Genomic DNA, 24,131 nt, shown 5'->3' on the forward strand with positions numbered 1-24,131 from the left:
CAAGGTCATTTCCAGTCTGACCTGGAGGAAAACTCCTTCCTGATCCCACAGGTGGCAATCAGTTTGACTCTGAGCGGGTGAGCAAGAACCAGCCCTCGTGCAAACAAGCGGAAGATTTGGGTCCCATGGCAGCAGCTGTATTTCTCTTCAAGAATGCAAAAACAAAAACCAGGCCAATAAGCAGCCTAAGGAAATGAATCCAGCCTTTCTTGTGACCTGTGAGTCTTTTCCTTGTTCATCCCACTTCTCCAATATTACCTGGTAATAGTCTAAACAATCAGCAGTAATGGCGCCTTTTGTCAGTACTCTGAATTCCAAAAGCCACTTTCCTCCACTTTCCAGGGTTCTCATTGGCCATCTACTGGTGACTACCTGTCGACGGAACAAGTATACTAATTGACTTGGAGAAATAGGTCCTTCTGCTCTGCTGGCTGAGAACTGCAGTTTCAAAACAGCTGAAAAACCCACCCTGCAAAAGTGCTCGTGTGCCTGTGTTTGTACATGTATTTGACACTGTTTCTCTCTCTAAAAGCTCTTGAGAACACAATTGCTACTACAAATATTTGTCAAGAATGAATAAAAAGTGTTATGAATACAATCTAATGGAATCTGAGGGTTTTATCCTGAATTTACACTGCAAGTGTCAGACATCTAGATGTAGCATGTACTAAAAAGATGTTTAAAATATTGAGGGTGAAGACTCAAATCCTAGAACCATTTTAGACATGCTAAAATCTACTGCTCATCATTTTGACTTTAGGTTGGATTCTGACACCAATACTTAATTTGTAGATTGTCTACTTAGAGGATGATACTACCACCATACGAAATAATGATTACTACTGTGAGTATTACCAGTTAAGACAGTCTGAAGGTTTAGATCTCAAAATATGCTTGTACCAATTTATATATGGATTGGTTACATTTGATACTAATCTATAGGCCAATATTTTCATCAGTGATGAATTGTTATGTATTTGTACAGTGCTTAGCACTAATGAGCCCTGGCCTCTAGACACTATTGCAGTGCTTAATAATAATTAATAATAAAGTATATATTATTATTTATTAATAATAATAATAATAATTGTCTTTGTCAAAACAAGTTTTATATATTCTGATATGGGGCATAGTTACTAGACCTGGCTGCAGAATGAAAAATAAATGTTGTGGCAAATTTGAAACTATGTTTATTCTGTTTCCCATAATGGTCCAAATTTCTCACAGAATATTTTTAAATGACTGAAGGGGGAGAAGGAAGGGGTTGGTAAGTGGGGAAACTTTCTAAAATTAAACTTGTTAGCTTTGGGGTGAGGAGAGGAAAATTTCACTAAGCTGACGGATCAAAACAGGCAATATAAGAATAGAAGGAAAAAACCCAAACTTGGAAAAATGGGGGGAAGGAGAAATATTTTTGGGACAGCTGCCAGAAAAAAACATTTCACATAAAGTTTGTTGAAAAACTGTAAAATAAATAAATTAAAAAAAAAAGTTTAAAACATTTGAGTCCATTTTTGAAAAGGCTGAATTTTGAGCAATTTCATTGAGGATAAATTGCAACTAGCTCCAGCATTCAACTTGAAATCTAAGGTTCTAGTCCTGCAAAGACATAAATACTAGGGCTGTCAAGTGATTAAAAAAATTAATTGTGTGATTAAAAAAATAATTGTGATTAATCGTACTGTTAAACAATAATAGAACACCATTTATTTACATATTTTTGGATGTTTTCTACATTTTCAAATATATTTATTTCAATTACAACACAGAATACAAAGTGTACAGTGATCACTCTATATTTATTATTGATTACAAATATTTGCACTGTAAAAAAACAAAAGAAATAGTATTTTTCAATTCACCTAATACAAGTACTGTAGTGGAATCTCTTTATCGTGAAAGTTGAACTTACAAATGTAAAATGATGTACAAAAAAAGGCATTCAAAAATAAAACAATGTAAAATTTTAGAGCCTGCAGCTCCACTCAGTCCTACTTCTTGTTCAGCCAATCGTTCCGACAAACAGGTTTGTTTATATTTGCACGAGATGCTGCTGCCTGCTTCTTGTTTACAACGACAACTGAAAGTGAGAACAGGAATTCTCATGGTACTATTGTAGCCGGTGTCACAAGATATTTACATTCCAGATGCACTAAAGATTCATATGTTCACTTCATGCTTCAGCCATCATTCCAGGGGACATGAGTCCATGCTGATCACAGGTTCTGCTTGATAACAATCCAAAGCAGTGCATACTGACGCATATTCATTTTCGTTATCTGAGTCAGATGCCAGCAGCAGAAGGTTGATTGTCCTATTTGGTGGTTCAGGTTCTGTAGTTTATGCATCATAGTGTTGCTCTTTTAAGACTTCTGAAAGCATGCTCCACACCTCATCCCTCTCAGATTTTGGAAGGCACTTCAGATTCTTAAACTTTGGGTCGAGTGCTGTATCTAACTTTAGAAATCTCACATTGGTACCTTCTTTGCATTTTGTGAAATCTGCAGTGAAAGTGTTCATAAAATGAACAACATGAGCTGGGTCATCATCCGAGACTGCTATGAAATGAAATATATGGCAGAATGCAGGTAAAACAGAGCAGGGGACATACTATTTTCCCCCAAGGAGTTCAGTCACAAATTTAATAAACTCATTATTTTTTTTAACAAGCATCATCAGCATGGAAGCATGTCCTCTCGAATGGTGGCTGAAGCACGAAAGGGCATAAGAATGTTTAGCATATCTGGCACGTAAATGCCAGCTACAAAAGAGCTATGCAAATGCCTGTTCTCACTTTCAGGTGACATTGTAAATAAGAAGCTGGCAGCATTATCTCCTGTAAATATAAACAAAATTGTTTGTCTTAGCGATTGGCTGAACAAGAAGTAGGACTGAGTAGACTTGTAGGCTCTGAAGTTTTACATTGTTTTGTTTTTGAGTGCAGTTATGTAACAAAAAACGACATTTGTAAATTGCACTTTCACGACAAAGAGATTGCACTACGGTACTTGTATGAGGTGAATTGAAAAATACTATTTCTTTTATCATTTTTACATTGCAAATATTTATACACTTTGATTTCAGTTACAACACAGAATACAATATATATGAAAATGTAGAAAACTATCCAAAATATTTAATAAATTTCAATTGGTATTCTATTGTTTAACAGTGCAATTAAAACTGCGATTAATTGTGATTAATTTTTTTAATCGCGATTAATTTTTTTGAGTTAATCATGTGAGTTAACTGCGATTAATCAACAGCCCTAATAAATACATATTTAAATGTGTGCACGGCTGTTAAAGTCTATGCTGCTTTTCAGGAGAGGAGCCTTAATTCAATATATTTTCCTATCATTCTTAAATATACTCTGAAGAAGCAATTCATAAACAAAGTTTTAAAATGTGCAGTGGAATAGCAATACCTCCTCTGAGGCATCGAACAGTGGTGGTTATATCTAAGGCCACGTCTACACTACCCGCCGGATCGGCAGGTAGTAATCGATCTATCAGGGATCGATTTATCGCGTCTCATCTAGACGCGATAAATTGATCCCCGAATCGACGCCTGTACTCCATGTTGGCAGGAGGAGTAAGTGGAGTTGACGGGGGAGCCGCAGCAATCGACTTGCTGCCATGAGGATGGCCAGGATACGCGAATAGCGTAGCTGAAGTTGCGTATCTTAGTTCGATCCCACCCCACCCAGTGTAGACCAGCCCTAAATTACAAGCAGCTTTGCGGCTTGTTTTTTCACTAAATGGTATGCTAGCTCTAAGACACTGTATTGCCTGCATATTATTGCTCGTCTTCTCCAAACCCTATCTTTAAACCCATTTCTTTGATGAAGCCCCCGTTACAACAGTATGTCCACATACCTTTGTGATTTAACTCTTACCTGGTGCATTAACTCCAGCAGATATAATACAAGTTCTGCAGGGTAAAACTTGTCTTACTTCTCTGAAACATGTGCACTAAAGGGGAGATTATGAGAGGACCAAATGGGATTCGGGCACTTAGTTGCTCTTTTCATGTTTGAAATCTGAATCTTAAATCTCCATTCAACTAATAAATTACAGTGTAGGGGATTATAATTTACTCCTCTCTAATCTATAGGACCCGAATCTTCATAGTTTACAAATACCTAAAATGGGATAAGTTTAAGTGGCTGGAACAAAGGATTAGAATTCAAACTACTCCATTTTCTATTCCAGCTCCCTATGTGACCTTGAGAAAGTCACCGTATTACCCAGCCTCAGTTTCCCTAAATTGAGTATAATGTTTAAAAGTTTGCACATACACTAGTTTTTATGCAAGGATCTTAGTAGGGTGGTTAAGTATTGTTTTGCATTCAACCACCTATATGCCTGATCCTGTAGACGATACTTATGCAAAGGTCATTAAAATCCATGTAAATTTTGGCTAAGTAATGACTACAGCAAATTGGGTACTATAAACTAGAAACAAAGCTTCTCATGCATTTTTCTTCATGTGTATTGTTTAGGTTTTTTTCAGGGCTGACCCTATAAAAAAGGAAATCTAAGAGGCTTTCTTCACTAATGCATTTCTTCTATCTTAAAGTTTTTTCTAACTTAAGTCAGAAAAATACCAGTCAATCAGCGAGCCATGTATAAAATGGGAGTAGGTGGAAAGGAGAGGAGGACTTGAAAGAGAAACATTTGTGTGTGGTTCTTTTTTGCATTCCTGAGTCATGAAAGGGACTAGATTGCTTTCAAGCAAATTCCTTCTGCATTCTGTATCACTTTTGGGTTTACTAATTCTCTGAATTGACTTTAGTACTAGGACCTTTAATATTTTAAGCCCCCTACGCTCAGGGGTGCTGGAACAGTTTGTATAGTGGGGGGTGCCATAAGCCATTGAAACAAACTAACCTAACTATATGTGATGGAAACCACGTCAAGCCAGGGGGTGCTGCCGCACCCCCAGCACCTCCTAGTTCCAGCATCTATGTTTACATTTTCTTTATTGACGTGCAGAATTTCACGTCAGTTGTAGTAAAGCAATTTACTCCAAGAAGGTAAACTTGAACACTAAGAAAAGTATTATTAGTACTTCTGTTCTGTGACAAAGGCACTACATTGCTGTTTTTTTAGAATTGTAGAAGTCTGTTTTCCTCAGAAATGATGCACCTCAGATTCCAGTGAATATCTCCAGGCTTTCTATCAGGTGTTCAATAGAAGCTGCTGCATTTAGATCAGCTTGGATTTAATTTGTTTTTGATCATTTATTGTACACGCGCTGTTTGGAAAAGTAACTGAAAGTTTCTCTAGCTCATGTATTTCTAAGGGAGACGAATAACTGATCTTTCCTTCCTTTGGAGGGATCTCTTGAGCCTGTGTGGAAAACAAAGAGTTACAGCAGTGATGACTTTTTTTCCTTCCCACCTACCTTGAATGCAGACTGGCTCTCTCTTTAAGCAGTATGCCGAAGGTGAAATGAGAGAGGCAATAGGAAAAAGTGCACCTTATTCAAGTTCCTTTCAGGATTTTGGTGATTAGAATTGTCAGAAGCAAGTCCTCGAAGCATAATGATGCAGTCTTTCCCCTCCAAACGGATCCCTGTGGTATACAGCATACCAGCTCCCAACGATTCTGAACATGGATCTGGACAGGTAAGAGATTGCAACTAAGCTTCATTGCACAAAGCACAATAAACATGTTTTACACTTGGGGATGTAGTTGAGTATGTTCACGTTTGGAAAATAGCTCATAAATGAAGCAATAGTTATAAATTGGGCAAGGAAAACAGCACCTGATTTGTTGTCTGAGTTATTGATATTTTCCACTTGTTTTCCTTTAACAGAGTCCGAATCTTCACCATCTCCAGTCTCCTCAAGAAGAAATCTCACATGTGCAGCATTCTTTCTTCAAACAGATGAATTTGCATTTCTGGAGAAGATGGCTTCTAGGAATGTTACCTCTGATTTCCTTAGCAGTCACTGTACTCGTGTTGGTCCTGTACTATTCATTATGTAAGTGCCATTCCTCAATAACACCATTTATTTTTCAATACCCATTTAAGTGCTGAATCCATTCCGTATTTGGACAGGTACAACTTAAAAGGTAGGCTGATGAGTTAATGTTAATTCAAAGGCAGTACCTATGTGTTGATAAACAGTAGTTAGAGAATCATGAAGGTGTGGATTGTGCTTGGACACTTGGTAGATTCCATAGTCAGTAGGGCTGCAGTTAAGGGAGTTAGCGCCCGCATGCCATTGCAATTCAGTCATCTTTTCAAGGGGATTTGGATCCTATAGAAACTCGCCCTTTTAAAATCCCAGCCTAAAATCATAAAAATTTCTATTCTTGTGAGCCAGTAATGTTTTAGCAAATTGAATGTATAGGTAGAAATCCAACACTGCCAACATTTGTGCTCTACTCCCCTACAAATACAGTATGATTCTCTACTGAGTATTATCCTCAGCCGTTGAATAGCAGTAGTTTGATTCATTAACATGCCCTATTTTCACATAATTCTGTTGAGTAACATCAAGGTTAAATCAGTTCTTTCACAAGCATCTGGTTCTTGAATGTTTGGAGCAAGGCTAAGCTATTAACTTTGCTAATGCATGATCCTGTTTCTGTAGCTCCAGCATTCTCCTTTATCTATATTGGTGGAAGTGTAGAAATACCTAACTTGACCTATACAAGTGACCTCACTGATCCAAAGTCACAGAAATTTATAATGCAAGCAGAAGCAATCCAGAACTATGTAAGTACTCACAGGTGACATAGCCTATAACTCGAAAACATTTTATCACTGGTTTAGTTGAAATCCTTTCTTCAAAATTCAAAGGTATAGTAGAAAGCTGAGGTTTGAGTCATGGGTATTTGTTCTTTTCTTTCAAAGTAATAAAATCTAGGATTAGTCTGGGAGAGAGTCAAGTTACAAAGCTTAAGACAAGTGCCCTCTTTAAGACAGGGCAAGTGGATGGGAGGCAATTAAACCTGTTACGCTGCCGTAGTGCATTAGGAATGTAACTAGCCAAACTCAACCTTGTTATCTTACACTAAATAGCAATATTTGTTGTTGTTTTTAAAATAAGGGTAGTTCAAAGCTGAAAACGTTCAGCTTTTGTAAAAGAACTATAAGTGAATTTTTTTTTTTTTCAGTCTAGTTACCCTGTATTCATTTGTGGCTGCTTGGGTGTGGGTTTTTGAATGACAATTTTAAATTATTGCACAAACTCTTTTTTGGTTCCCCTCTCCTCACCAGCACAACAATGCTTGCTTTCTTGCGCTTCTCATACAAGTTTGTATTTGTGAGATCAATACGGTTTCCTAGGTCCATGCTAACAGAGTTCTTTAAGCACAAAGCCGCCCTCTGTTAGCCTGTATTTCCCAACAGAGTTAATCTTGTGTCTCAAAACTGCTTTGTGCATGGCCGACATGAGTTGTCCGTGACTGGATTATAAACCAGAAATGTCATGGAGTTTAAATAATTAAAACACATAATCTAGTTTTGAATTTTTTTATATTTCCTTACACGCACTTTTTTTTCTTGGCTAAAGAAGAGTTCATTTCAACTTTTGTTCAAACTGAAATGGAAGTTGAAATGTGTACATTGCTTACCATTCTTACCTGACTAGAAACTCTTTATACTCTGTAGTCACTTTAAAATGCAATTTACTGGTGAAGTGTTTATGGCATGATACTTCAAAAATTTTGATTAGCTGACAATCAAATTTAACAATTTCTTTTGCTCTTATATTTAGCTTTCTAATTATTTAACTGTCAGTTTGCAGAACTATATGAGTCTTCTACGTTAGGGAAATATTACTTGAAATCTGTTGTTGCTGCATTTAGGTAAGTCCTTTTCCAGATGTACTAAATGAAGTGTGTGTGTGTGTGTGTGTGTGTGTGTGTGTGTGTGTGTGTGTTTTATTTTTAATGGCTTTCCTTGGAGAGATATGTATAATTTTATAATACGGGAAATAAAGGCAAGTACGGTAGCATACTTAAAACCAAGGGGTAAATGCTATGAGATAAATACTTAAGGTTTTTGCTTTCAATACTTTGTTTGTTACTGAGGAAAACTATTAGACAAAATCCAAGTTGGTTGGTTGTGGATTGGTTTCATGCTGGTTGAAGGGATTGCTTTCAAGTCTATCCACCTACTTCAGATCTTGCAAAGCAGTTTTCAATAGGCATTTTTCTTTCTCTTCCACTCTTTTGAATAACCTGTTTATGTAAGATGCCTACCAATGCAACACCTTTTCTGACATCCTAAAACAAAATATACAGGTGTACATTCTAGTGGGGCACTCTACATAAGCACCTACCAGGAAAGCCAGCGCATGGAATAGAATGGTCCTACAGTCATTTCCATCTGTAATTTTTTGAAAGCCTGAGCTACTGGCCATTTTGGGATGGAGTCTAGGGATCAAGAGGCATGATCGTCTGCCTTTTTATGCACATAAATCAATTGATCCAGCCATGGCTTCTTCATGTACATACCCATGCAGACTATTTTTTCCTCTTCACACGAATAATTTGAACAAGGGACTGTGTGGTTCTCTGGCTGGGCAGAATATGGGTATAATTTTGTGGTGGCATTTTTCAAAAGGAAAATGCAACTTGACTTCATAGTATTACAGGAATATTACCATTGACTTCAATGGGAGCAGACAAGACAACTCAAAGTTTTTCAAAAAGCCACCACATAGGTGGCCCTTAGGAAAAATTGCTCTAGAGCTTTAATACATGATGGTAAATAAAATAAAAAAGTGATTAGAATTCTATAGAAAAGTTTAAAAGGATTTTTCCTCAGGAGAATTGTTTTCAGCATTCATGCTTAACTGTTTTAGTGATGGATCTGTCTATATCCAACTTCTGTCTGCCTAGTCTATGGGAAAAGAGGAACTTTGCAAGAAGAGGGCTTTGTACCTCTATATACAGCAGTAGCAAAACAGTTGTGCAGAAAGTTAATATTGACGTATGCTAGCTGAGACTACAGAACTAATCAAAATGAAACTGAAAATGACAACTGAAATCGATTTATAATATATTGTTTCCCCCCACAGTGAAGGAGAAGATGGTCTCCGAGCTTACTACTGGAATAAATTCTGGGCACCGCAAGAGATAGTGCACTCTTTCAAAAAACTAACCTCACTGAAACATAAGGAAATAATCAGTAAACATACACTTCAGACTACTAATTCTTCTGCTGAATCCTTTCCTGTGGAAGAGGATTTTAATCTCTTAACAATGGAGCTTTTTGGTAACAACCTATCTGTCATTTAAAAAAAAAAAGTTTTAAAAACTCCTTCAGGTTGTGTTTTGCTCACATAGCTTACAGATGTCCCTTTTTTTAATTTAAGTTTCAGATTCTTCAGACTACGATGTGACACTGAAGTCAGGTAATTACTATTCTTAAATACACAACTTTACTACTTGCAAAACTAGGTTTTCTTTAACAATAGAATGGTGGCAGCACCACAATAATAATTATTATTAATTATATTTATTCTGGTAATGTCTAAGGGCCAAGTGAGAATCGGGTCCCATTATGGTAAGCTCTGTACTAAGAGAGAAGTAGACAGTCTCTGCCCTGAAGAGTTTATATATTAAATACAGTACATTCCTGATTATCCAAATAGCATGGGAGACGTGGATTTTATTTGGATAGTTGAGAGTTCAGATAGTCGAGAGTGCAGGAGCCATTCAGCAGTGGGGTGGCCTCCCCCACAGTGAGGGGTTCTTCCTCTTCCTCCTCCTTATTGAAGTCCTGGCTGGGGTCTCTGCTCTGCCTGCCTTATTCACTCCTGTGACAGCAGGGCTGCAGAGGACTTCCTGCACTGCTGCAGGAGCCATTCAGCAGCAGGGTCGCCTCCCCCACAACTAGGGGTGGATTTTCCTCACAGTCCTGGCCGGGGGAGGAGAAGTGGGCAGGATGTCTCTGCCCTATTATCCAAACCTCTGTGTTATCCAAATCCCTTCCTTGTGCCCCAGCATGAGATGCAGGCTGCAGAGGACACGTATTTCATGCTGCGGGCCATGGAAGGGATTTGGGTTATGCAGAGGTACAGATAATAGGGTTTTGGATAAACAGGAGTACACTGTAATAGACTGAGTGAGAGAGAATTCTTTATACTTGCTGGTCAAAACTTTCTTGCATGTTCAACTTTTAAAGCCATATTTAGCAACCCAAATACAAAGGTGTAGATGAGAACCAGCAGCTCCCAATGACTTGTACTGGGAGTTTGAGCTGCTCAGCACCTAAAAATCAAACCATTTCTATAGTTGCCTAAATATATAGTGAAGAACTCAACTCTAGACAGCCAGTTTAGAAAATTTTGGCCAGTATAGTTAATGATCCTTTTGTATGTTATTTTCTATACCAATGGTACCCCCAAGTGCTTTATAGTGTCTTGAATAGTAGAGGGAGAGAAATGAAGAGGCATAGGTAAGGGAGGAGGTATGTTTTTTTTTTCAGCTGAGATTTCAAATGATATGTCAAGAGTTGAAGAGATGGCTCGTCAGGCTAATGGAATGTGAGATGAATGGGGAGCCAGTGAAGTTCTGGGAAGAATGTGAAATGAATGGGGAGCCAGTATGTGTGAGAAGGCAGTTTGCAGCAACCTCTGTATATGTTGGGTTGGTGGCAGGGATCGGGGGGACACAGACTTGCAATAATCAAACACTGCAGATGTTGGTGTGGATAGAGTTTCCTCCTTGGTGGAGTCAAGGTACAGCCATAAACGAACAATGCACCAGCAGTAATCTGAAGGTTTGCAAAGAAAGAGAAGAGAGCAGGCAGAGTCAAATAAAAGGTGTGAGACAAGAGGGAGCTATGGGACACAGATCTGTAACTGAAGGGTCTCTTGTCTCAGAGAAGCACTTCTGTGTCTGGAGACTTGTACCTGAAAGATATTAGATGATGGCAGAGTCTCTCTTCTGAACCAGTTAACCCCATGCTGAAACATAAGCCCCAATTGACTGAAGGAAATGACTAAAACAATTCACTTGGGGCTAAACCTAAGGCGCATGTGCTTTCAGCCTTACAGTGAGATCAGGTATGCTGTGTTTGGTTTTGTCTGGTGAGTTTTTGGGGGGGTCACATACAAAGTTATGGAGTTATGTAAAAAGCTCTAATTTTGAGGGTTTCATCTTTTGTGTGCACTTTGGTTGCCATTATAATTGTTTAGTTGGTTAGAACTGATTGTGGCCTAATTTGCACTTGCTAACGCTAAAAGCAATGGGTGCTGCTTTGATCTGAATTAATTCTAGCATTGCAATTAGCATTTGTGAAAGATGCTGGATTAACAGAAGTAGAAATTAGACTGTATATTCACAGGCCAGGTACACAGAGCTCCCCCTACCATACCACGGTGCTTCAGCTTTGTCCCAAAGCGGGCCACTTCCAGGTATGAGAATGTATCACAGCATGGCTTCAGTGTATATTCAGTCCTTGTCCTCTTTGCTGAGACTGACAAGAATGCCAGCTGGGGTAGTCTTTTAGAGATGTGGGCAACTGCTTACTAGGATCTGGACAGAGATTTCCCCAATTAATTTCTTATTTACCCTTTTGTCTACATTTTTTCAGACACTGATCTAGTTTGTCTTTTGTATATCAGTATCCTTCGACCTGTATGCAAAGCCAGGTAACAACAGGACTTTAACTTTGATGAATCCCAAGAAATCTTTTTATCAGTGGAGGCTGCGTGTTCCTTCTAACTATATTGTGAGACTTGTAGTCCTTACTCTGCATGGTGTCACTCCAGGGAGTTGTGCATCACACAGATTATCTGCATATGATTTTCTTCTTCCTCTTCAGAACAAGATCATTACAAGGTATGATCATAAAGGAAAGCCACTTTTTTCTCTGGCAAAACACACACCAAATCTTATATGTATCTCCTACCAGAGCGCTCATGAACACATTTTTATTTTTATTTTTTTTTTAAAAAGAAGGCTTGCATGGCTCAAGAGATTGGTAATGAAACATACAACCTTCTAAAGGTTCTAAAGGCTAGTTCAAGATCCAGAGAGGTTTAGCAGTGACCAGAACTCAGTACCATGTGATGCCTCTTTGGTAACCTACCTGAAATAAATAGGTAGTCTTGTTGCAGTTCCTATCAAAGAGATATCTGGACTCATAAGTATCTGCCAATATTTAGCACTCATATTCACCTTTGTTTATGCACTCAGCAAGGAGGTCAGGGATTGAAAAGGGCACACACTGGTTGACTCATTGCCTAGTAGTAGTCCCTCATTCCCTCCAAATCAGCACTGAGATACACAGGGTGAGCACGGTGGAGAACCCATGCTGTATCTGTTCTATGGATAGAGATCAATTTAAAGGGCTGTCAGCCCATCGTGTTTTACAAGCAGTAATTCGACTATTTAGAAAGCAAAGAAGAAATGTGTTGGCTTGGATTCAATTCAAGTTAGTATCAAGAGGCTTGTGATACTATCAGTTAAAGCTTCATGTCAGAGAGGACATTTTTATTTCAGTTACATGTATTTATCTCCTACAAAGTACATTGAACTCACCTGTGCACTCATGTTTGCCAACAGGAGTCTCAAAAATAGGAGCTGATACACTGGGAGAATTAAGTACATACACAGGAAAGATAGACTCTCTCCAATCCCACTATCTGCAATGTACAATTCAAGTGCGGGAAATACTTTTTGTGTGTGTGCTTGTTTTGCTGTTTCTATTGGGTACTAATCATCCGTCACACTTGTTCACTGACTGAATGTGTATTTTTGTGTATCCCCCAAAATTCTTTAGAGTGGTCAAACACAACTAGTGGTTAACTCTGTCCAATGCTCTGGACAGGTCCAGTGGAATCTATGGACACGTGCCCACTGTCCATGGTTGAGAATAGATAATCATTTACTGTGGGTGCTGTATCCAGAGTTCCCTTTGACTTTTTTCATAGATTCTAGGACTGGAAGGGACCTCGAGAGGTCATTGAGTCCAGTCCCCTGCCCGCATGGCAGGACCAAATACTGTCTAGACCATCCCTGATAGACATTTTGATGCCTTGCAGTCTTCCAAGACTTCAATTTGTGTGTGATCCAAAATCCCAGAGGAAGAGAAGTTTGAGATGCTTCAGGTGATCATCCCTTTCTGTGTACTTGATCCCCTAGGTCACATTAGAAACAAATGCAGCTGTACACATGCAGGATGGCGAATATACCTCCCTACTTTGAACTCCAAAACCCACTGGTTCTATCCCATGAGCTAAAGGGCAATCTCCATTAACTGTCCTTAGTATTCAGCTTATTCATGCTATTCTCTGTTCTAGAGGGTGACTCAACTGGGAGGCCATAAATGATTCTGAGTAGTTCCCATAAAGTACAATGGTGAACTGTACACAGTTGCAAATACCTAGCCATGAAAGTACAAGTGAGGCTGTGCAACACTATAAAAATGCACACCGCATATAAATATTTGAAGACTTTGTTGTATATCCTCAGTATGCAATTTCATGACCCCATCTCAAGGAAGATACAGCACAAATAAAACAGGCTCAGAAACAGGTGACCAAACACTAGATGCATGGAAAAACTTACATATGAGAGGGAAAATATTTGGACTATTAGTTCAGAGAAGAGTTGAGTAAGAGGGCACTGGGTAGACAGAGGTACATAAAATAATGAAAGGTACACAGAATGTCAGTTGGGATCTTCTGTTTACCCTGTATACAGGGCCAGGGACTAGCCAATAAAATTTAATGGGGAAAAATATTCTCTTACATAATAAGTAACCTTTGGAACTCAAAGGCACAAGATAACATGGAATCAAAGAGCTTAGTGCGGTGGATAGTTTCTATAACCATTAGGTAATCTCTTACTGGTTTGCACATGTAACTGCTATACTTAGAATGGGGAACACCACTAGAATCAGTGATAACTTGCCTACTAATAAACAGGTAAAAGAAAACTTCAAATGTACTGTGGGTTTAAAAGTAGTACAGACATTCATATGGATAAGACTATCCACAGTTATTGAAGGTGGCATAAATTATAAGGGATATTAGACCCTGGTGCTTCAGGGTATCAGTCAACTATTTATTGCTTGGAATTAAGAAGAAATTTCCCTCATGGGCTGGTTTTCACCTTATTGCCCGTTGGGTGGCTTCTTCCATCTTGCTGAAAAACCTCTGGTAATTGGTCATTCTGAGACATGTAACTAGGCTAAATGGTACTTTTCAGATGCCAAGATTTTTGGGGCAGGGACTGTCACTTACTCTGTTTGTACAGCACCTAACACAATGGAGTCCCAGCCTAGTTGGCTTCTAGGTACTATCACTATGTACAGGCTTAACTGGCCTGATGTGATATTGAATATCTGATGGCTTTGTAAAACTGCAAATCTCTATGTACCTATTAGCAGCATCCTTTTGGCAGTGAGACCAGGTATCTTAAAACTACCCCAGACCCTGCGTTTGAGTAAATGAAATCTGAGATTGGGAAACTACAGGTCAACATATTGGGCGCTCAAATGGCAAACAATTCATTGATGGGATAAAAGAAAAGCAAGTGTCCAGGGGAGTTATGTCAAAGTTCAGCTGAATGTATTGGAAGAATTGCAGTCTAATTTCAGAGAAGGATGGGTAGTACAGAATGTTATCTAATTCAGTTTGTTTATATTTCAGGTGGTGTGGAGTACCAGGGGCCTGGAGCCCTCCTGTCATACGGTTAACTTCATCGAGTAATGTTATGCTGGTCACCTTCTCACTGGACAGAAGAAAAGAGAGTAACATGCTAAAAGCATACTTCCAAGCTGTTCCTAAAGTTGGTATGTACTCAAATCAATTATGTATTTGATGTAGGCAAGTTCAGACTTTTAGCCACTACTAATTTAGGACATTACTTCTTGGAGGTTATTGTTTCTGGAAAAAAGAAGTTTCCATTCTGATCTCCCTGAAGATGATTTCAGATAGCTGAGCAGAGCATGGGGATTGAGATCCTTCCATTTGGTAGGATTAATCTTCCTCTCTGGTTACTATTAGACCATCTCTCCTAATAGTTGCATTTGCCCCCGGCTCTAACTCACTAAATTTCATGTTTACTCTTCACATATACTACTCCCAAGAGAGCACGTTGGCAATCTCAGTAAAGAGGCACAAGGCTGCTATACAATCTTGGTGCTCCTGCCAGCTCCAGTATGAGGCACACGGGTAGAGAGTGTTTGGGTTAAGCTTGCAATTCTGTCTGGTTACAGTGGAATACTTTGAGTTGCCGTGGTTTGAGTCACCTGCATTTTGCTGCAGACACTTCTGAAGTGAAACTAATACCAATAATTATTTACTTGCTTGCCATTACTGAATCTTTCCCCCTTCTTCTGATAAATAAGGGATCATAGATATTAATGGACAGAATTAATGGCCAACGCGTTTTGTCCCTATGGAATACATTATAGGGAATAGCCCTACAAAGCTAAATTTTCAATGGTGACAGGTAATTTTGAGTACATCGGTTTTTGCTTGCCCAGCTTAATACCCTCAGTGGTCTTACTTTAAGTGAATGCTCAACAGCACCTACCTTTTGAAAATCAGACCCCTTCAAGATTGCCCAAGTTGGGCACCCAAAATTACTAGACGCTCAAATTTTGCCATGGAAATGAATTCCATTTTAAATATAATAGGTAAATGCAATTGCTCTTGATTTCTTAATTCACACACTGCTATATTGCCTCAAGAAAACAGTCAATAGGAATTGGGGGGCAGGGACTGGATGATTACAAGTACTGTCAGTGGGAAGTGGAGTTTTTCAGTCACCAATTCAAATGCAGCACCAGTCTTAAAGATACACAAACGGGCTTACATGAAATTAATTGAAGATCTCCGTCCACTTTTTAATGATTCAGTGTTAACATCATGAAAATGCCATCTTCATTCTATGGCAAGCTCCTCAGAGAGGTCAATGACCATTCAGAGAGGTCGTTTCTGCAGATCAGTGTTGAGGTACATTCACAGGTGTGGTGTGTGTATGTGAATGCCTCCTTGCAGGCCACTGTATTTACAAAGAGGGGATTTTCCATTCTTGTATCCTCTTTGTGTAGAATGTTTGCTCTTTCCTTCCACAGTGTAGTTGCAAATGAGAGTGTTAGGTCAAACAGCTTCTCTTTTTATTTGAATAAAATTGTTCTTTGCTGATGGGTGGGTTGATCTTTCCTTGTTACTCCTTCTATACACTGAGGGGAAAAGATCATATAGCCCACAGATGGAACCAGAAAGGAATAAAACCTGTGAATGTAGTCTGTTATAGTAGTAGCGAAAAATTTCATGTAAGAGTATTTCCCATTACTATTAAAATATACCTTCTGTTTAATTGGTCAAAAAAGGCTATATTATCTTCACAAAGTAAATCAATGGGTAGCCTCCCTACTGAAATGAGAAAAGCATGTCTTGGGGTATAACTGCAGAAATATTATTCTTGGAAAGAAGGATGAAGCAGTAGCAATATTTGCTATGCACAAGTATTCAACCATATTGGCACTTAGCGAAGCCAGGGGCCTGAGTCTACTTTTACTTACACCAGTTTGACAACAGTGTCAGTCATTGAATTCAGTGGCATTATTGCAGACTTACATTTGTGGTACTGAGTGAGGAATTTTGCCTTGTCTCAATAATACATTAGTATAATCTCTCATTTGTGTTGCACCTCTGGTTCTAAGGGCCTCCCAAAGCATGTAAGTCTGTATACTATTCTGACTTTGCTGAAGACGAGAGAGCAAAACTTTGAACCACTATAGATAGCAGAAGAAGGGAGGGGATGAGGCAGTGTGGTAGATACGAGAGGAAGGAAATGTTCATTTAATCTGCCACTGAAAGGCTTCTGCTGCTGGGGTAGAAACACATACACAACAGTTGAAGACACAAGACTATCGTATCTAAGGGTATGTCTACACTACGAGAGTAGTTCGATTTTAGTTAAATCGAATATGTGCAATCGATATTAGAAAGTCGAACGTGTGTGTCTACACTAAGGACAGTAATTCGACTTTGTCAGTCCACAGTACCAGGGAAAGCGTCGACATTGGAAGCAGTGCACTGTGGGCAGCTATCCCACAGTTCCCGCAGTCCCCGCTGCCCATTGGAATTCTGGGTCGAGCCCCCAATGCCTTCTGGGTAAAAAAATGTGGCGAGGGTGCTTTTGGGTAACTGTCGTCATCCGTCAGTCATTACCGCCCTGCCTCCCTCCCTGAAAGCGCCGGCGGGAAATCAGTTCGCGCACTTTTTGATCAGTGACAGCGCGGACGCCACAGCACTGCGATCATGGATCCCGCTGCGACCATCGCTGCAGTTGTGGCCGTTCTCAACGCCTCGCACCTTATCATACACCTTACCCTGAGGCAGATGCAGAGTAATCAGGCGAGGAGGCTACGGCACCGCCGTGAGGGCCTGAAGTCGGAGAGTAGCACAGAGCTGTCAGAAACCACGAGCCCCAGCGCCCAGGACATCACTGTGGCAATGGGGCATGTGGATTTTGTTGAACGGCGATTCTGGGCCCGGGAAACAAGCACGGACTGGTGGGACCGCATAGTGCTTCAGGTCTGGGATGAATCCCAGTGGCTGCGAAACTTTCGCATGCGGAAGGGCACTTTCCTGGAACTTTGTGACTTGCTGTCCCCTGCCCTGAAGCGCAAGGACACCCGCATGCGAGCAGCCCTGACTGTCCAGAAGCGAGTGGCCATAGCCCTCTGGAAGCTTGCAACGCCGGACAGCTACCGGTCAGTCGCGAACCACTTTGGCGTGGGCAAATCTACCGTGGGGGTTGTTGTCATGCAAGTAGCCAAGGCAATTGTCAAGGTACTGCTGTCAAAGGTAGTGACCCTGGGAAACGCGCAGGCCATCATAGATGGCTTCGCTGCGATGGGATTCCCAAACTGCGGTGGGGCTATAGATGGGACTCACATCCCTATCCTGGGACCGGGCCACCAGGCCAGCCAGTACATCAATAGAAAGGGCTACTTTTCAATGGTGCTGCAAGCACTGGTGGACCATCGGGGACGGTTTACAAACATCTACGTCGGATGGCCGGGCAAGGTTCATGACGCTCGCGTGTTCAGGAACTCTGGTCTGTTTAGACGGCTGCAGGAAGGTATTTACTTCCCGGACCACAAGATAACTGTTGGGGATGTGGAGATGCCTACAGTGATCCTCGGGGACCCAGCCTACCCGCTAATGCCCTGGCTCATGAAGCCCTATACTGGCGCCCTGGACACAGAAAAAGAACTCTTCAACTACCGGCTGAGCAAGTGCAGAATGGTGGTGGAGTGTGCTTTTGGCCGTCTCAAGGGGAGATGGAGAAGCTTACTCACTCGCTGTGATCTCAGCGAAACCAATATCCCCATCGTTATTGCAGCTTGCTGTGTGCTCCACAATCTGTGTGAGAGCAAGGGGGAGACCTTTATGGCGGGGTGGGAGGTTGAGGCAAATAGCCTGGCTGCTGATTACGCCCAGCCAGACAGCCGGGCGATTAGAAGAGCCCAGCGGGACGCGCTGTGCATCCGGGAGGCTTTGAAAGCCAGTTTCAAGGCTGAGCAGGGTACCCAGTGACTTTTAAGTTTGTGGACACAGAGGCAGAACTTGCCCCCCTTTCTTTACCCAGTTGCCGTCGACTATCCTCTCCACTTACATACCCCCTTCACCCCCTTCCCAAAAAATAAAATCTGTTCTGTTTTGTTAATGGACACCGTTGTCTTTATTACTGTTTTCGCGGGAATGTTTTAAACCTGTGACACAGACTGTGGCGGGGGGCGGGTTTAGGGTTGTGATGCAAATGATGCCTCTAAACTCCAGGAATGACAGACTCCGCGGTGGTGGACTGGTTGTTTCAACGGAGCCTGCCAGCCCTCCTGGCCGGGACTGCGTGTATGTGTCGGCTATGTGACTGTCTTGCAGGGGGAGGAGGGTTACAGATCCCCTGCTGCGCGGCTCTGTGATGCAGGGTAAGGACCGCTGCATAAGATCTGTAACTGCCCTCCCCCGCCACCAAGTCACAGAGCAACACCACCCCCCCCACCACACAGAACATGAAAACCACCTCCCAGACTGACCAGGATAACTAGTCACTGCACTGTATATGTGCCCTGCTGCTGCACCTGCCCCCTGCTAAAGGTGACTGTCCTGTCCAATGACCAAGCCCCTTCCCCCCCCCTTCAGACAGACTCCCCTCCAAAAGAAGAGGATGGAAACAGAAATGAACAGAAACGTATTCTTTATTAACAACCGCACATGGAACGGGGGGGTGAAACTTGGACGGGGTCTTGTGGGAGGCGGGTAGGAAAGGACTTTTCAAATTTTGGGGAATGAGAGCCTTCTAGTGGTAGAGCAGTCCGCAGGGGTGGAGTGAAATTTTTCACGGCCCCTTCCACCCCTCCGTGTTTGGACTTTGGGTGAGGGGGGTATGGGACTTGGTGGCGGGGCAGGGCAGTTACAGAGAGACTGCAGCGGGGCTCTCTCCTCCTGCCTCCGGTCCTGCAGAACATCCACAAGGTAGCGGAGCGTGTCCGTTTGCTCCCTCATTAGTCCAAGCAGCGTTTGAGTATCCTGCCTGTCCTCCTGTCGCCACCTCTCCTCCCGTTCCATGTTTGCCCGGTGCATTTGGGACAAGTTCTCCCTCCACTGTGTCTGCTGGGCTGCCTGTGCTCGGGAGCATCCCATTAGCTCAGCAAAAATGTCTTCCCGTGTCCTCTTCTTCCTCCTCCTAATGTGCGCTAGCCTCTGGGCAGATGTGGCTGTGGGAATTGGAAAAAGGGAGTGAATTCCTGAGACAGAGCAATGTATCTGTGAACAGAGAACATAGTCTTTCTCTGTGAACAAGACCATGCAGAGCACCTATCACATGCGCACTGAGGACAAGGTCGAATTTTCGGCCCTCGCCTACAGTGCCTGCGGTCTTGCTGTGGCGAGCTGAGGAGCAGGGCAGGACACCGGACTTTGTCTAGATGGCAAACATGGTAAGCCGTAGACTTGTGGCCGCTTAAAACTTTAAGAGTGGCACTGGCCTCCTTTCAAATAGAAAGCAATGCGAGTCTCTGCTGGCAGCAATCCTGCAAGCATGAACTCTGCCCCTGTCCCACCCCCTCGCGGCTGTAAACCGCGTGGCTGTAAACCGGCGGTTGCAGTTCTATAAAGGGACGGGCAAGCAGTCCCAATACTAACTTTCCCATACCTAATTCACAGCAGGGAGCCATGCCAGACATCACCCTCCTGAAGGTCTCCGAGAGCCAGAAGGAGAAGATGCTCCGGGACAGCCTTCAGAAACCGGGGCCATTTGCTGCACTGCTGTGCAAGGCCATGATCCCGGAGTACCTGCTGGCGTTGTGGCAGGGAAACGTGTCCTACCACGGGGGGCCTAATAAGCTCTCCCTGCCCAGGAACCTGCTGATGAGGCTGGAAAAACACCTGCAGGAGGTGTATGAGGAGTTCTCCCCGGAGGATCTCGCCTCTATCCCCGGTTACATTGACCAGTTCCTGGCTTAGGTGCCCTTGGAGGGACAAATGACTGCAGGGTTTTGGGCATTATAATCATGAAGCGGACATTGTGCAATTTTTTGAAAATGGTTCGGACTATATATTGAGGCGCCCAAAAAAAGACAAATCATGATACACTTTGCACTGATTCCCCTTTTGTTTGACTTTACTGTTTACATGTTTTGAAGCACTTTACCCACTGTTCATATTTTCAATCTTCCTGTTTTGTTGCAAATAAATGTTTACATGTTTTAAAGCACTTTAGCTAATGTTAATATTTTAAATACGCCAGTTATGTTGTAAATAAATGTTTAGATATTTAAAACACTTACTGCTTGATCCGTCCCCTGAATCTGTGTCTGGGGTAACGGCTGGGGAGGGTTGGTAGGGGATCTCTGTCAGGGTGATGAAGAGCTCCTGGCTGTCGGGCAAATCAGCGTTGTAAGCGCTGTCTACTGCCTCGTCCTCCTCATCTCCTTCCTCCTCTTCCCCGTCCGCTGAGGAACCGGCCGCGGACAATATCCCATCCTCAGAGTCCACGGTCAGGGGTGGGGTGGTGGTGGCGGCCGCACCTAGGATGGAATGCAGTGCCTCGTAGAAACGGGATGTGTGGGGCTGGGATCCAGAGCGTCCGTTTGCCTCTTTGGTCTTCTGGTAGCCTTGTCTCAGCTCCTTGATTTTCACGCGGCACTGCGTTGCATCCCGGCTGTAGCCTCTCTCTGCCATGGCTTTAGAGATCTTCTCATAGATCTTTGCATTCCGTCTTTTTGAGCGCAGCTCCGAAAGCACGGACTCATCGCCCCACACTGCGATGAGATCCAAGACTTCCCGATCCGTCCATGCTGGGGCCCTCTTTCTATTGGATTGCACGGCCATCTCTGCTGGAGAGCTCTGCATCGTTGCCACTGCTGCTGAGCTCACCACGGTGTCCAAACAGAAACTGCGATTCAAACTGCCCAGACAGGAAAAGGAATTCAAATTTTCCCGGGGGAGTGGCTGGTCAGAGCATCCGAGCTCGGACTGCTGTCCAGAGCGTCAACAGAGTGGTGCACTGTGGGATAGCTCCCGGAGCTATTAGCGTCGATTTCCATCCACACCTAGCCTAATTCGACATGGCCATGTCGAATTTAGCGCTACTCCTCTCGTTGGGGAGGATTACAGAAATCGATTTAAAGAGAGCTCTATGTCGAACTAAATGGCTTCCTGGTGTGGACGGGTGCAGGGTTAATTCGATATAACGGCGCTAAATTCGACATAAAAGCCTAGTGTAGACCAGGCCTAATATGAAACAACAAAATGAATGTTCAGCAAGTACTTGGTAATAGGAAGCAAAGTATATTTGGTTATTCTTATCATGGATATCTAATATACCCGTACTTAGCTAATACTGGAGGACAGCACTTGGATTCATCTACTGCTCTCATTTGAAAGTTAATTGTTGTAATTATGTCTAGAAATAGGAGATGTGATAGGAAATCCCAGAATGATGACAACGTAGGGTAGTTATTCTCTGGGAACATAGGATGAAGTGAGATGGCAAGTGTCATGGCCCATTCTCCTATCTCTAGTCTGTATCTAGAGAAGGAACAGAGAGTGAATTAAATACTCCTCTTAAGTGCCATTTATGTAACTGTGTAGATTTATTGGTATTTTTCTCTTCCAGTCTGTGGTGGGCGTTACATCTCTTGGAATGGGACAGTGAGTTCCCCTTATTATCCAAGCTACTATCCACCAAACATTGACTGCAGCTGGCTACTCAGAGTAAGTCTGTGCAAATAGTAGTGATTTCATTAGGTTTTCATTTTATGTATCAGAAGTAAAAATGGGAGAACATGCCTTCCATTGTGGATGAAACAAGGGAATCCATGCCAAGAACCCTGCTAGCAACCATTGTGCATAAAAATGGCAGCTGATCGCATGTTTTCATCTGTGCTGCAGACTAGGCTTTAGGTACCTCTGCAAGTGGGGCAGGAGATGACAAATTAGCCTGTGGTAGCTACAAAATACTGGACTAGTAGGCCTATTAGTCTGTTCTAACTCAGCATCCTATTATTACCCCCTTGGCATAAGCAGTTAGTGGCTATTTGGGGCCTTGCTGGATCATTTCCACTAGGAAGAGAAATGGATGATACAAGTCATGTATTACTTTGGTGCAGTCCTATTCCTTCACAAAGGATGCACACAGTCCTGTTTGCTTGAACACAGTAGAAACAAACAGGAGGAAGCTTTCTTGTTCAGAAATCTAAGTCTGCTTTTCCAAAAGATGTTTGCAAAAGAAGCTCTGACTCTCGGTTCCTCACAGGGCTACGTAAACTACTGCTTCTCCCACTACCTGCTGGCTTTCTCGTAGCTTTCTGCCTGTGGTTACAGCGATGTGTGGCTATCTATGTCAATCAGTGCCTTTGCCTCTATGTTTGCATCAGTCCCAGGGAAACTTTGCAGTCCACTGGCCTTAGCTTCAAATAGGCTTTGCCATGCAGCCCCATTGCCTTGGACAGTGGCTTACAATTGTTTCCAGCTATCATTAAATAAAGGCTTGCAACTGTCTGTAGATCAGACTTCTGCTTGCTGGCAGCCATTAACACTTGACAGTATAACACTATAATCTAGGCATAGGGTCCTACCAAATTCATGGCTGTGAAAAACCCGTCACGGACCGTGAAATCTGGTCTCCCCTGTGAAATGTGCCAGGGAGGGGCAGGGCTGGGGGTGCCTCAGCTGAGAATCCTACCATGCTCCAGGCTCCTGGCAGGGCTGGGGAGAGATGGGACTTCCTTTTGTGCTGCAGAGGCTGTTCCTGGGGCAGGGTCAGACCCATCTCCAGAAACCTCCCCCAGCTGTGGGAAGCTCCGCACCTCCACCTCACTTCCTGCCCCCATCGCTCTCCAGCCAGGTCACTGTACAGGTCGCTCCCCAGGTGGCAGCCGCAGAGCTTCTTGCAGCCAGGGGAGGTTCACGGAGGTGGGTCTGACCTGGCTAGGATTAGCAGCTGGAGCCCAGCACATGGTAGGAGCCCCCGGCTGGAGCATCCCTAGCCAACAGTGCCGGAACTGGGGGGACTGGGGGCCATGCTCCCCCTTTTTTAACATGGACATAGTTTGGGGGGATGGGGCAATGTTGCTTCCCCAAACTGCAAGCCTCGGGCAGGCACGCAGCCCCTGCCAGTGCCTCTCTGAGCCTGTGCAAGGCTTGCAGTTTGGGGGGGGAGGAGAGGCATGGCTCCTGGGCCCCCCGGTTCCGACACTGGTGGCTCCCCACTTCTACAAAGGTTCCGGCACCCTTGCCACATCCTTGCTCCTCCCTGGCTCCAGACCCAGGGCTTCGTGGTTAAAGGGGCCTTGGGCTGGCAGTGTTTGCGGGGGGGAACCACAGCACCCCCCCCCCCATGACAACAGGGCCCTGGACTGTCACCCCACCCATAAGGCTGGCCCTGCCCCCCCAAAAAAGGGATGACCTCCCCCACAATACCATGTGACCCTTGTTCTGCATTGCCTGCTGCCCAGCTCTGAAGGCAGCGCCTCTGTCAGCAGCAGCACAGAAGTAAGGATGGCAATACCACGACCCTCCTACAATAGCCTTGTGATACCCCACAACCCTCTCTTGGGTCGGGACTCCCATGGTTATTACACTGTGAAATTTCAGATGTAAATATCTGAAACTGTGAAATTGACTT

At 42.9% G+C, this 24,131-nt stretch overlaps 1 protein-coding gene across 1 annotated transcript in view; it reads left to right on the plus strand.

Moving 5' to 3' along the window:
- The first annotated feature begins 5,457 nt into the window (after positions 1-5,457).
- LOC112106883 (suppressor of tumorigenicity 14 protein-like) overlaps positions 5,458-24,131 on the plus strand; it is a 33,970-nt gene continuing 15,296 nt past the window's right edge. Inside the window, exons 1-9 of the mRNA XM_026659039.1 lie at positions 5,458-5,632; positions 5,824-5,992; positions 6,608-6,732; positions 7,759-7,826; positions 9,044-9,240; positions 9,341-9,379; positions 11,597-11,813; positions 14,630-14,772; positions 22,122-22,219. Of these exons, the coding sequence (XP_026514824.1) occupies positions 5,549-5,632; positions 5,824-5,992; positions 6,608-6,732; positions 7,759-7,826; positions 9,044-9,240; positions 9,341-9,379; positions 11,597-11,813; positions 14,630-14,772; positions 22,122-22,219 (1,140 nt within the window). The 5' untranslated portion in view covers positions 5,458-5,548. The remainder of the gene's footprint in view (positions 5,633-5,823; positions 5,993-6,607; positions 6,733-7,758; positions 7,827-9,043; positions 9,241-9,340; positions 9,380-11,596; positions 11,814-14,629; positions 14,773-22,121; positions 22,220-24,131) is intronic.

The sequence above is a fragment of the Terrapene carolina genome, unplaced genomic scaffold (assembly GCF_002925995.2).
Source record: "Terrapene carolina triunguis isolate 2854851 unplaced genomic scaffold, T_m_triunguis-2.0 Scaffold558, whole genome shotgun sequence".
In the NCBI taxonomy this organism is placed as follows: Eukaryota; Metazoa; Chordata; order Testudines; family Emydidae; genus Terrapene; species Terrapene triunguis.